The sequence below is a fragment of the Macaca thibetana genome, chromosome 3 (assembly GCF_024542745.1).
Source record: "Macaca thibetana thibetana isolate TM-01 chromosome 3, ASM2454274v1, whole genome shotgun sequence".
NCBI classification, from domain to species: Eukaryota; Metazoa; Chordata; class Mammalia; order Primates; family Cercopithecidae; genus Macaca; species Macaca thibetana.
This window is the reverse complement of record NC_065580.1, coordinates 85,326,689-85,340,239: the sequence shown is the minus strand read 5'-3', so window position 1 is coordinate 85,340,239 and position 13,551 is coordinate 85,326,689. Positions and strand designations below refer to the sequence as shown.

The following is a 13,551-nucleotide window of genomic DNA, read 5'->3' as shown; positions in this document are numbered from 1 at the left end:
ATTTTAATAGAGAAAAAATATTAGGTATAATTTGTGAATGAATCATTTACTTTTAATTCCTATTAAAGATCATTTGATAATCGTTACTTGAAGAAATGAATAAGAGAAATCTAAACAATGGCCTTAAAGATTCTGTAGGAATAAACACCTTTCAAAGGCCTTGAGATTCCCAAATTAATAAAATTATAAAGTTTTTAAATAAAGAAGCTATTCTAAGAAAAGTGAAATAATTTGTCCAAAACTTACCAGCTAGCTCACAACAGTAACCACAACAAAAACCTAATTGACTAGAATCCCAGTTTAAGGCTAATGTCCTGTGCTCTTCACTTCGTTGACCAAGCCATAGGGGAGAGGACTGTCCTCTTAGATAGGAAGGAAAAAGGTTAGGGGAAGGCATGGGAAGATATTTCTTTTGTAGTGAGTGTGGCACTTCCCAGTACACATACATGTTAATGACTCATGCCTGACAAGGGGAGAGAGTCTTATTAGTCTCCACCTACTCTTGTGTAAATAATATAATGTTAAGAACATTATTACAAGCTAGTTTGTAGCAGAGATCCAGTCTTAGTGAGATTATTCACAGTAAAACATGGTCAGGCCATATAAAGAGTCTCCTGAGAGCAGTAGAATTTGGTAGTATGAGGGGAAGACAGTTTAGCATTCCATGTGTTTTTTTTTTTTTTTCTTTTGGTCTTGGACTTCAAGTTCAATTTCAAATTTTTCCACTCACAGCTGAGATATGGGAAGAAAGTGGCAGATGTATATAGAAATATATTTTAATCCTTAAGGGTACAGAGAGATGCTAGGTGTGATGCTGATAGAAGGAAACCTTAGGAATGGGAAATACATATTCAAAATCTAACATACCTTTATATACATGGTTATATTTCTATTAATCCTCTGAAATATTTTAATCATACTATATGTGTTACATATTATATTTATCTGTCAGAACAGTTTGCTTATTATATACAAAGATTGATCTAGTCATTGATTCTCACATTTTAGTGTACCTCAGAATCAACTGTGGGGCTTGTTAACACAGGGATTGCTGTCTGCCTCCCCCCTACCCCACACAGTTTTAGATTCAGTGTTTCTGGGGTGGGGCTCAAGAATTTGCATTTCTATCAGTTTCCCAGCTTATGCTGATGCCACTGTTTTGGAACCATGTTTTGAGACCTATGGATCTAGGATATGTTTTAAAATCAACCTGTAAACTTGAACTTTTAGCTAAATAATCAGAGATATGAGATAATGAGTATAAATTATCTTACATTAACACATGTATTCTTTCTTTCCTTGCATGCACAGAAACAAGACATTCTTAACCAAGTAAGACATTTTCTTTTCTATTAAAGTCTGTCTTTTCTTTCTTTATTCTGATATGATCTATGAATTTCTCATCCATATCACTAAACTATACTTCTGTACCAATACGATTTCTATAGTATATGAGATTGCCTATAATACTCATAGGTTATAATTGAGTTGAATGTGACACATTTTTTTTTTATCAGTCAAAGGATTTGATGCCTTAATAGGAGCTGGTACCTTAATAGACAAAAAGGGTCTCAAGTGTGGTCTTCAGTTTTGTAGACTCTGGAATTAATTTTTCTAATTTCGCCAAGATATATCAGGCTGTCCTATTATACTTTATTTAGTAAAAGTCTTAATTTATTAATTTACCATGAGAAATTTTAAAATTGAATTTAAAATGCAGTGATAAGGCTTTGTTTTGTTTTGTTTTGTCTACAGTGCTGTGATAGAATCTGTGGGGGAAACATAACCAAAGAGTTGTTGATTTTTGCCCTCCTGGGAAGATTATTCAATCTGTTACTTCAACCACTCTCCCTGAAAATCTGTTTTGTAAATTAAGTTTTAGATCAGTAGTTCAGTTGGGTGCACAGAATTCCAACACATTTTCAGGTGCTCTAAATGGATATTTTTAATCACACTAAAGTAGCTATATCTATTGTCTTCCCCACTGTAGAAATATTTCCTACCAAAATGCATAAGTTGTCTAAAACTGTAATGTTGTCTCCTTTGGACAATCTTGGATATGTACTAGCTTCTTCTTATTCTTAAATTGTTTGATGGTTTTAATGACAAGAGCCACAGTAATTTCATGTCCAACATGTAAGGTACAATTATAACATCAGAATGATACTGGTGGACTTAGATACAGGTCCTACATCTTACAATATCCTATAAAGAGGCACTGGTAACATGGCAACTCATCGACTGTGGCGACATTTACTAGCCTCCGTTTCAGAGGATGACCTTTTCCTGATTTCACCTGTGACTTTTCTGGAAACTTGTTTCCCCAAATATGGACTAAGTAGGCTTGATGACACTTAAGAAGCAATCCCTTGGAGTAAATGATTATTTTCAAGAATGTCATTCAAGAATTGTCATTCAAGTATGTACGTTTTTAGGACTTGGCTATTAAATGGCTTTTGTTGCACACCCAACAAACACACCTTTTTGCACAATCTGCATCCTTTCTAGAGGCTGTCTGAAAACTCATGTCAAAATAAGCTCTAGCTTTTTGGGAGGTCAGCAGAATGAGTTTCTTCCTTCCTTTTCCTTGCCCAGTCTTTGTTTCATGTGCAATGACTTAGCAGGCAAGCAATTGCAGTTACAGAATAGAAAGAACTGACAAAACTGAGGGTATTCGAGGGGAGAAGAATGAAAGCTTGCACATGTTACTGCTCTATGTGTGCTCTTTGTTTATCAGTGTTCTCTGAGCATAGGATTTTCTCCGTACATGTTTCCTGTCAGTAGATGTTCCTTGGCCTGAGGCTGAGTTATGCTTTCATAACTCCACAGGGGCTTTCTTTATTTTTGCACTTGGTACTCTGTAATGTAGTTTCTCTTAATGTGTATACCCTTTACATTCAGACAATATGCTTTTACCCCTTAATAAGGAACCTGGGGATTCAAAACCTACCTTTTGTAGTGCTGCTGCCTAAAGTAATATTTTAAATGTCCTTAACAAGGATAATGACAATGATATAATTATTAACAATGATATAAAAACCTTTTTACTGTAAGCTATAATTATCCTTCTAGAACCAAATTCAACCCTTTCCATTATGGAAAGCATAAGGAAAGTGTAACAGAGAAAATATGGTCTGAGGAGTCTGACTGACCTGAATTCATCTTAACGGGCCTTGGACAAGTTTTCTATCTGTCGTTTGTTCACCTATAAAATGAAGAGAGCATCAGCCTTATTGGACTGTTAAAAGGGTTAGATTCTAAAGTGTATGTATAATAAATAGCTCTGTGTCTTGCACATAACAGGTGTTCCACTAATGTTTAGAGACAGTGGCTGTGGTCATACTTTAATGATCAATGTGATTTCACAGAAAAGTTCTAGAGCACATGCCAAAGATGAGAGTGAGAATATTGGAGATATACCACCAACAAATTCTGTTTCCTTCATTTTCTCAGGACCTCATTTTCTCATTTTAAATTGAGGAACTCTAACTCTGCTGTCTTCTGCACTCAAAAATAATTTCCTTCCACCATGCGGTAGGAGTGGGGATCATGCCATGTAATTCGCTTCCCCTCCCGAACCTGGCCACAATCCAGAGTGCTGTCCTCGTAGCAGAGCTATTATCTCTTGTATTGCTCCACTTCCTACAACTACATGGTGCTAGGACACTTAGTTAGCAAGGAACAGAAGAAGCACATTAACCAATATTTCTGCTTCTCTTCCCTATTACCATCAATACAGTTTCAGTGATGTTCCTCTTCTTATCAAATCTATCTACAATTATAAAATACAATTATATCAATTGTGACCAATTGCTTTCTTTACAAAGAAGTTTGAAATCAAGCATAAATACATTTGGGAAGTAAACAAATAACTCTCCTTAGTTTAATAATAAATGCCAACTTTGAAAAGGGGTATTTAAATTCACATTGTAGAATGTTTGTTCTTTCACTTCTTTAATAACATTTATTAAACAATTGGTATAGAATTTAAAAATTAATGTTGGGGTTTCTAGGTGATCTTTTTGTACTTTTCCAAATATAAGTTAAAAAGTTAAAACCAACATTACTCTGTCACATCTAAATTTTATTTTTAGGGTTTATCTGTTGTTTTTACTTGTGCTTTTTCATCATTAGAAATAGCTTTTTTGGCCAGCTATCTTACACCAGCACTTTGGGAGGCCAACACGGGCCGATCACTTGGGGGTCAGGAGTTTGAGACCACCCTGCCAGCCTGGCCAACATGGTGAAACACTGTCTCAACTAAAAATGCAAATATTAGCTGGGTGAGGCTGCAGGCGCCTGTAGTCTTAGATACGTTGGGAATCTGAGGCAGAAGAATCACTTGAATCCAGAAGGTGGAGGTTGCAGTGAGCCGAGATCGTGCCATTGCACTCCAAGCTGGGCAACAGAGTGAAACTCCATCTCAAAAAAAAAAAAAGAAATAGCTTTTTCAAGCAAAAGAGCATTGCAGGGTACTAAAGGAATATAAATCTAGACATTTTGGTAAAAATGCTTAGAATGTCTATAAAGTTTAATTTTTAAAGGTGAAAGAAATAATAAATCATATTTTTAGGTGAACAAGTTAAATTTTCCACTTAGAAAAATACCTCCAGTAGCAATGTGGACCATGGACTTGGGTAGAAGAGAAGACTAGATATGAATTACGGAGGCAGTCCAATCAAGTAAGAACATTAGATGACAATGGGTATCAGAATGGAGATGGGGGGTAGGCAGATTTGGATACATTTCAGATATATGACCCAAAGTAATAGGTTATACTTTGAACACCAAAGGGTACAAAAACAGTTACAGTCAACACAGGGTTTTCAAGAGTGGGAAATTGAATAATCATACCATTACTTTTAATTGTTATACCTTATTTGTGTATATCTTTTTTTTATCTGAAATGGCAGACCAATTTGACACAGAAGAAAATGCATCTAATACTGATAAACCAGTGGGAAATTACCTTGTACCATGTGTTATTATTGCAAAATCTGTTTAGAAAATTATACTTTAAGTATAATGTAATGCACATTGAAGTTAGAAATATTTATGTCTTTAGTGTCAATTAGAAGCTTTTGGTGTTGGGCAATTTAAGGAAATTTTCTGAGCCTCAGTTTCTTTGTCCATAGGTATTGTGATGATTAAATGATAACACACATATAACATACTTAGTGCAGTTCCTAAAACACAGTAACATGTGGATAGTGTTACATAATGAGGACCTATAATGTAAAAGACTGTGTGATGCAAAATCGTGTTGGATCATATAGCCCTTCAGGAATGAGAAGTTTTTAATTGTCTTTCTACTGAGTCTTCATAATTGTAGTCTTAGGTAAAGCTAGAGTTAGTGGAATATGTGCCTCTGAAGTGCTAAAATAGTTTTCATTTGCCAAAACTAATTTAAAAATTAAAATTCAAGGTTTTCACACTTTGCACTCTTTCTCTTCAAAGGAACTATCTATTTGACAGATTTAGGGGACTATCAAGGAACTCTCTGAAATTTGAAATAATGAATAGTCAATTGCAGTGCAAGATAAGCATAAGAAATGCAATATTTAAAATATAAATTTTTCTAAATGAATTTTAATATAAAAAAATATATTTTGAAATCTCAGTAAGATAGCCATGCTGCATATTTAATCAATATACTTTCACTCAGTGACCTTCATATCAATTTTTAAAATTTAATATAATTAGTTAATAATATAAATTAGAATGTGAAATAGAAATGGAAACTGTAAAAAAAAAAAACTCTGATTAATTTAAATTATTATCTATTTAATTTCATCAGAGTTCTTTGCTCAGTAAGTGCATAGTATTTTACACATATAGGTACTCAGTTAACATTTGTTGATAGATAAAGTGATTTCTTTGTGGTTTCAAACAGTTACTTTAACTATAATAGTTGAATGATTCATTTTTGTGTTTTAGGGATCATTTATTAATTTGTGGTGAATACAAGTTAGAAAAACATAGAAACTGCCCATAGGCTATCTTTTGTCTGATACTAATAAGTGTTATTATGGTCACATGGTTCTGTTAAAATATGAGTCAGATCATGGAATTTCCTACTAAAAACTTACTCCATGTTAAAGCTATAACTCTCTTTTGATGATCTAATATCCTGTGTGCTCTGCCCGGTCCACACATCACCACAGCTTGAGTCTTTGACCTTGTATTCTATTACTCTAGTCCTCCCTCACTCCTGCTCCAGTTTCCTGCTCCTCCTCACTGGCTCCAGTGGAAATTTCTCTGGAACAGGAGCATCCTTATAACTCAGGGCCATTGTACTAGCTGTCTTCTCTGCCTGAAATGTGCTTTCTCCAAATATGTGCAAATATGTGCCTCATCACCTTTAAATCTTTACTGAAAGAGTAGCTTCTCATTTCTTGATAATTGGATTTAAAAAACTGCAAGCACATTCCCCCAAGAAATCTTTTTCTTCTTTATTTTTTTTCTATAGCACTTAATACCATTAGGCATTGTAGATTCAGCACATTAATGTTGCTGTTTTCTTATTCCTTTCATTAGAAGCTAAGCTCCTTCATGGAAGGAATTTTGTGTGTTCTAGTAACATCTTTACCCAAACACCTAGAACAGAGCCTGGTGCTGAGTGGGTGCTCAAAGAACACTTTTTGAATATGAGAAAATCCACAATCCAAAACTACGAAAAGAAATTAAGGATAGAGTGATGACATTTATTTTCATTCACTTTGAATCTGCTTGGATGAATACTAGTGTCTTCTCTTTAGTATTAACAAGGATTTAAAAACAAAGGATCCAGATGGTCAGAAATAATAATGAAAGGCATATAGAAATGTGCCTTGAATCTGTGCCAATTTGGCAGCGACATCTGAGCAGCTCCCTCAGTCAGTATTCTTTACAAATTCTCTGTTATCTCCCTAAATAGTCTGTGGCTGTTCCTTAAGGAAAAAAAAAAAAAAAAATGAAAAAGCAGTTTTTAAAATTTTGAACATTTGTGTGTGTGTGTGTGTGTGTGTGTGTGTGTGCGTGGATGTGCGTGGATGTGTTTGAGCCTACAGCAATTCAATTTTTAAGTAGTCATTCAGTTAAGTCTGACCCAATTTTTATCATTAATGGCTTCATTGATATGCATATAAATGATCTCATTCTATTTAAAGGTCACAGTCTTCCAAAAGCAATTCTAATGCTGTTACATGACAACCGTAGAAACTCTGATGCCTAAATCTGGAAATTTTCTTGTAAGTCATGATATAAGGAAAATGTACAGATGAGGATATCATCCATTTATCAGAAATGTCTAATAATATGGACAACATAGAATTTTAGGAGATATTTGAAAAGACTTTACTTACAAGAGAAGAAAAGGGATGGGTTAACCAGGAAACTCATTGAAGAAACATTTCTCAGTGAATTGAAAACTCTGAGTTAGAAAATTAAAAAAAAAAAAATTAGCCAGGTATGATGGCACCATCCTGTGGTCCCAGATACTTGCGAGGCTGGGGTGGAAGGATTGCTTGAGTGTGGGAGATCGAGGCTGCAGTGAGCTATGACTGGGCCAGTGTACTCCAATCTGGGCAACAGAGAGAGACCCTGTCTCAGAAAAAAAAAAAAAAAAGAAGAGGTTTGTGTTTTCTCACATTGTAAGCCCTATCTATTGCCAGAAAATATGAGATAAATTAATTTTGCTCCAAAGAACACAGTGAAGAAGTTTGAGAAAGAAATTTACATTGTCAATAACACTTCAGCAATAAAAAATGTGATGTCATCTTGTAGAAATAATTTAAGAATTGAGGAAATTTTTACTTCATTCTTGTATCTGTAGTAGGCTTTTATTTTTCAAAGGAAGATTTATTTTTTAGAATTATTGCCTTATAAAAGTTGTTATTTGTCTCTGTTACCTGACACAGAAATGTTATAGCAAAGTATTTGAGACACACAAAACCTGAAGGTTTTATTCAGAAAGATGCAATAAAGTTTACAGTTTTCTGTACCAATAAAAAGGCAAATTGGCTGGGCATGGTGGCTCACACCTGTAATCCCAGTATTTTGGGAGGCCAAAGCAGATGGATCACCTGAGGTTGGGAGTTCATGAACAGCCTGGCCAACATGGTGAAACCCTGTCTCTACTAAAAATACAAAAATTAGCTGGCGTGGTGGTGGGCACCTATGATCCCAGTTATTCGGGAGGCTGAGGCAGAAGAATCGCTTGAACCCAGGAGGCGGAAGTTGCAGTGAGCCAAGATCATGCCATTGCACTCCAGCGTGGGGAAGAAGAGCAAGACTTTGTCTCAGAAAAAGAAAAAAAAAGGCAAATTAAGTTAACTTAAAAATGTATCTAAGCTTAGGACAGTGCTTCCTTTTACCTACTCCTTTTATTTATTTTATATATTATGTGCCCAAGTGCATGCTAACTGCTTTACATCAATTTTTATTACATTGAGACAACTCTGAATGATTGATTCCTTTTTTTTTTTAGATATGGAGTCTCTGCCTCCAAGGTTCAAGTCATTCTCCTGTCTCAGACCCCCGAGTAGCTGGGACAATAGGTACATGCCGCCATGCCTGGCTAATTTTTTTATTTTTAGTAGAGACGGGGTTTTGCCATGTTGGCCAGGCTGGTCTTGAATCCCTGACCTCAGGTGATCTGCCTGCTTCAGCCTCCCAAAGTGCCAGGTATGATCCAGCATGCCCAGCCTGAATGATTGATTTCATATACAACTTTATATGGAGGGAATTAAGACTTAGAGCTGTCAGAAAATAAAACAGTATTTTGCTTGCTGAGCCAGAGAGAACTACATTTCAGAAATTTCAGAAAGTCTTCCTGAGTGCTGAAAAAAGAAGAGTCAAGAAGAAATGTATTGCTTATTAGGAGAAATGCCAATGATTCAGGAATTTTTACTCCTTAGTTCAGCTAAATCCAGGTTCTTGTCTCACAACCAGGAAAAATTAAGCGGACACATTGAAGGCTGAGGAGGGCAGAATTTATTAAATGAAAGGAAAGTGCTCAAAAAAGAGAGGGTCCTACACACAGGTTTTCACCTCACAAATTGAATACCAGGCCACCACACATGAGATGAAGAGGTCAGGCTCCTCCCCTGCATAAAGCACGAATTTCTGGTGGCTTTGCCCCATCATTCCAGTGCACATGTGGGCCCTTAGTCTGAGCCACTACACATTGATTCATTTCCCTACTGAGCATATATCAAGGGACAGAATTTTTCTCTGTGACCATGCTTAGGCAAGCCCCCCTGTGCACAATGGCCTGGGTGGGTCACAGGTTCTCTGCGGACCCTCCTTTATCTGCCGAGGCATTTTTCTGCCTCCTACCTCTATTATTCTCCCCTCTAAAGTAGTACACTAGAGGTACTGCAGTTAGAATAGGGACGAAGACTGATCTTAACTACTTCCTGCTGTTAAGGGGTGCTGTTTTGGAAATATGGCAGTCATAACTCTCTCAAAAGCCTATTTAAGGTTCTCTGTAAAAAGAGGCCATCATTCGAGACTCTGGTTTTATGACTGCTTGGAGTTTGATGGCCTGAAGGTGAGAAGAAACAAACAGGGTTATTAGAAGACATATATTAAAACCAAACAAAGAGGGATGGGTAAGGGCAGCTCAAAAATCCTAAGGCTGCCAGCATGCCCAGATAACTGGTGGCTATAATTATGCCTGCAAGATTTAGTTGCATGGGGCTTGGCTTTGGTTAGCTCCTTTCCTCTTATTTTCCCAGAGGAACCTCTGGGTTATGAGCACCCTATTTACTCCTATCATCTGTCGGGATTTTCAGGATAATTTTTCAGAATTAAAATATTGATCCAGATTATTACATTACCTATGCCTTTTGTTTCTTCTGAGTTGTAGCCAGAAATTGCCGGTTGGTTCACAGGAATAAGAGGGTTAATCTAAAATATAGGCCAAAAAAAAAAAAAAAAAAAAAATTAAAAACAACTAATGAGACTAGAATTTGATGACAAATGTGTGATAAGTTTTGAAACATAATTTTTCTCTCCCCAGTCCTTATTTTTGTTAAAAACAAATCATGATAGGACTGAGCTGTTTGCAAAATAGACTTCAGTCTTATACTTGGCCTGACAGTTTGCATAAAATGCAGCAAGAATAATTATTTTTACATAGGCTTTTAAAATTGCTTTCGATGGAATTCTGCTCCATAAGGAATCTCAGATAGGACTTGTAAAGTCAAGCCCAGTCATGGGTTAGTACCCTCAATACCTAAGAATTGGGTGAATTCCTCTCTTCTTGACATCCCTAGAATATAGAGTTCGTGGGACCATTAAGTGACATTCTTTACTCATCACAGATTAGGAAACCAGGATGAGGACTGTGTAGACAAGGTATGAAGCCAGTTTTCCCAAGGGGCTTCTATTGGCTCTGCAAGTCGAGCGTGATTCCTTAAAGGGAAGCACACCTCTCCAGTCAAAATCTTAGTAAAATAACCAGTTTCTCCAATTGTGTACTGTTGCCAAAGAAAATGAATTCTTATTGCATTGATGCAAATAACCATATTGCCATAAGAACACTCACAGATAGTTTCCAAATTCTAGAGGAACTAGGCAAAGAGAAAGAATTATGTTCCAAATTTTGTTCACATGAGTATACCTTACTCAATTATTAAAGACTGTAAATAGCTGAAAATAAAAGTTTTCTTGACTCTGAATAACAAAACAAGGATCAGCAATGTTTCAAGCAAAAAGTTTTTAAAAAGATTACTTCAGTTTTCTATATTTTATTTTTATTTATTTATTTATTTTTTGAGATGGAGTCTCGCTCTGTCGCCCAGGTTGGAGTGCAGTGGCTGGATCTCAGCTCACTGCAAGCTCCACCTCCCGAGTTTAGGCCATTCTCCTGCCTCAGCCTCCTGAGTAGCTGGGACTACAGGCACCCACCACCTCGACCGGCTAGTTTTTTGTATTTTTTTTTTAGTAGAGACGGGGTTTCACCAGGTTAGCCAGGATGGTCTCGATCTCCTGACCTCGTGATCCGCCCGTCTCGGCCTCCCAAAGTGCTGGGATTACAGGCTTGAGCCACCATGCCCGGTGATTACTTCATATTTCTATTAGTTCATCCATTAAGTTAACTCTTGTTCTACTTAATACCCATGAATGTTTCAGCTCTTCATGAGTCCTGTACATTTTCCTTTTAGTCCAATGTTACAGTCTCCAACGTTATCAGAAACTCGTATTTGAGAACACCCATCAAAGTTTTATAGCTGATTATAAACCATCTTTTGAAGAGGATCAAAAGAAGACAATTGTGAATAACAAAATGACCTGGGTAGTTACAGTCAGAAATGTGATTGACAAAATGTGGTTATCTCTGTGGTTTACAATAACTTAATAAAATAACCTTAATTGTGATTGATAGCATATGCTCAAACATTAGAATTTTAGAAATCCCATACAATTTTGGGACATATGTTAGCATTATTCACTAAAATATAACCCAAAGAAAATTAAACATAATTTTGGCAATCCTATGTACCTAACCATATTAAATTATTCTGTTTACCTCTCTTCTTCTGGATGCTCTAGGGACCCTCTGTAGCATCCAAAAGCTAGGGGTCAGGAAAGACAATCTTGAAGCTGAAATTTGATTTCAGGAAGGCTGTTAAATGTTAGAGGTTTAAAACATTGATAATTTGAAATACAATCCCAGTTAGTTATTTTGTTAAAATGATGACTCAAAAATTTTAAAACAGGGAAAGCCTTTACTCATTAAGAGGAAGGACTTAACTTTTCAAACAATTTGTCTCCTGTCTTCTCTTTCTTTTCCTTGACAGTCTATTTACAAGGCAAATGAAAATCGTTCTTTATTCTTTACTATTACATAAAAATCTTGAACAAGGGAGAGAGAGCCAAATTGTACCCTTACATTAGTTTACTATTAACACAAATTTTCTAATGAAACCTTATAGACAATTCTATACATTCTAAACCAGTTTGACCATAAGGTAAGATTCTTAAAAACCTTTTATAACCTATTACAAATTTTGCTAAAGAACAGATTAGTGCTTTAAGAAAACCTTATTGTGCTTTTATTTCGTTGTTCAGTTTACAGAAAAAAAAAAAGTATAATATCCTTTGAATTTAGTCTATGTTCATACACAGAATTTCTTTTGCAATATTAAATTTAGAAAAATTCTACAACTTGTTTAAAGCTTTAGCTTATTGAAATTTTTAAAATTTAAAACAATCCTTTAACCCTAGGCAAAAATTTACTTACATTTCCATGCCTTCTTATAATCTTTTACTGAAAATATATTTTACTATTCTTACACACCTTGCATGTATACCTATTTTCAGTGGTGGTCTCAATTACATGTTATAATGGTAACTCTTAGCAATTTTTAATTTTAATGTAAAATCCAGTAAATTGTTTTAATTATGCACTAGGCACAAATAAAGTTTGATTCCTTCTAGCCTGTTCAAGGGTTTGGTTAATTCTATATGTCCTCAGGCCTTACCAAGTTGTAAAGCAGGCAAGTTGAACAGTCCTCAAAGGCCAAAGAAGCAGTTTACAACCTTAAAACATTTATCAAACTTAGTATCTGACTTGCACAATTTAGACCACCTATTTAAATTTTAATGACATTTGAATTTTACCAATAATCTTTAAGACTTTTTATTTCTCAAAGATTAAAATTACATGAACCAAAAGGTATAACAGCTTTTATTTTCCTCGAAAAAATATTTGATCTAGTGCTTATTTTTCTTTAGGCCAATTAATTAGAATGCTTTTATATAAAAATCACATATATAATTATATAGACAAAGAAGATGCAGTAGTTTTAAGATTTTTCATTTGCCAATCTCCTAATTGTATAATTGGCCTGAGGGTGGAGCCCTTTAAGAAACAGAGGTAACAGTACCTAATAAGCAGATATAAGTGGAAGACAAAAACAGATTTTGAAAGGGATTATCTACCTCTAATTACTGGGGTTCCATGAGGAAAACAGGTTTCTCCAAAAATGGAATACGTTATATCTTTTCTGTTTTTCCCAAGTAGTTTCAGTTCATCAGAAATTATCTTAGGGTGTCTCATGAGTTCATTAAGAGTGACAAGACAAAATGGAGAAAAAAAGTTCAGTTGATGAGGAAAAAAACTTTCTCAGAAAAACAAGATCCATGAAGAGAAAGACATAAAGGCCTTTTAAATATCCCTATAGCTTGGATATCCACTTTTAATTAAGTTGAGCATTCTTTAAGAAAATCCTTTTAAATCCCTGGATACCCAACTTTAGCCAAGCCAAATGGCTCATATTTCTGGCTTTTGAACTTTACTAAAAGTAACCTCACAGGTGAAACCAACAAGCCTCAAAAGGTTATGATTTAACTGCGAGTGTATGAAGTGTTTTCAAAGGGGTGGTAAGCAGTTTTTACAAAAACTAGAACCTTTAAGGGTAGCTCAGATAAAGGAAGATTCACAAAAGAAAGCTAGAAGTTGTTCATGGAGTGGGAGAGAATCAGCAAATGGCAGAAGTCCCATAGGTATCTATCGGAAACTACTCATTCCCTAAGCCAGGACTGATCCCAGGCTGCCACTGT

At 35.4% G+C, this 13,551-nt stretch overlaps 1 protein-coding gene across 14 annotated transcripts in view; it reads left to right on the top strand.

Moving 5' to 3' along the window:
- Nucleotides 1-13,551, top strand: part of DGKB (diacylglycerol kinase beta) — a 778,174-nt gene that overhangs the window by 163,851 nt on the left and 600,772 nt on the right. For 8 of the 14 annotated variants that reach the window (XM_050783041.1, XM_050783035.1, XM_050783032.1 and 5 more), the window contains exon 4: nucleotides 1,312-1,332. The exons of the other annotated variants lie outside the window; for them this stretch is intronic. In XM_050783041.1, coding sequence (XP_050638998.1) covers nucleotides 1,312-1,332 — 21 coding nt within the window. The remainder of the gene's footprint in view (nucleotides 1-1,311; nucleotides 1,333-13,551) is intronic. 14 annotated transcript variants of the gene reach the window in all.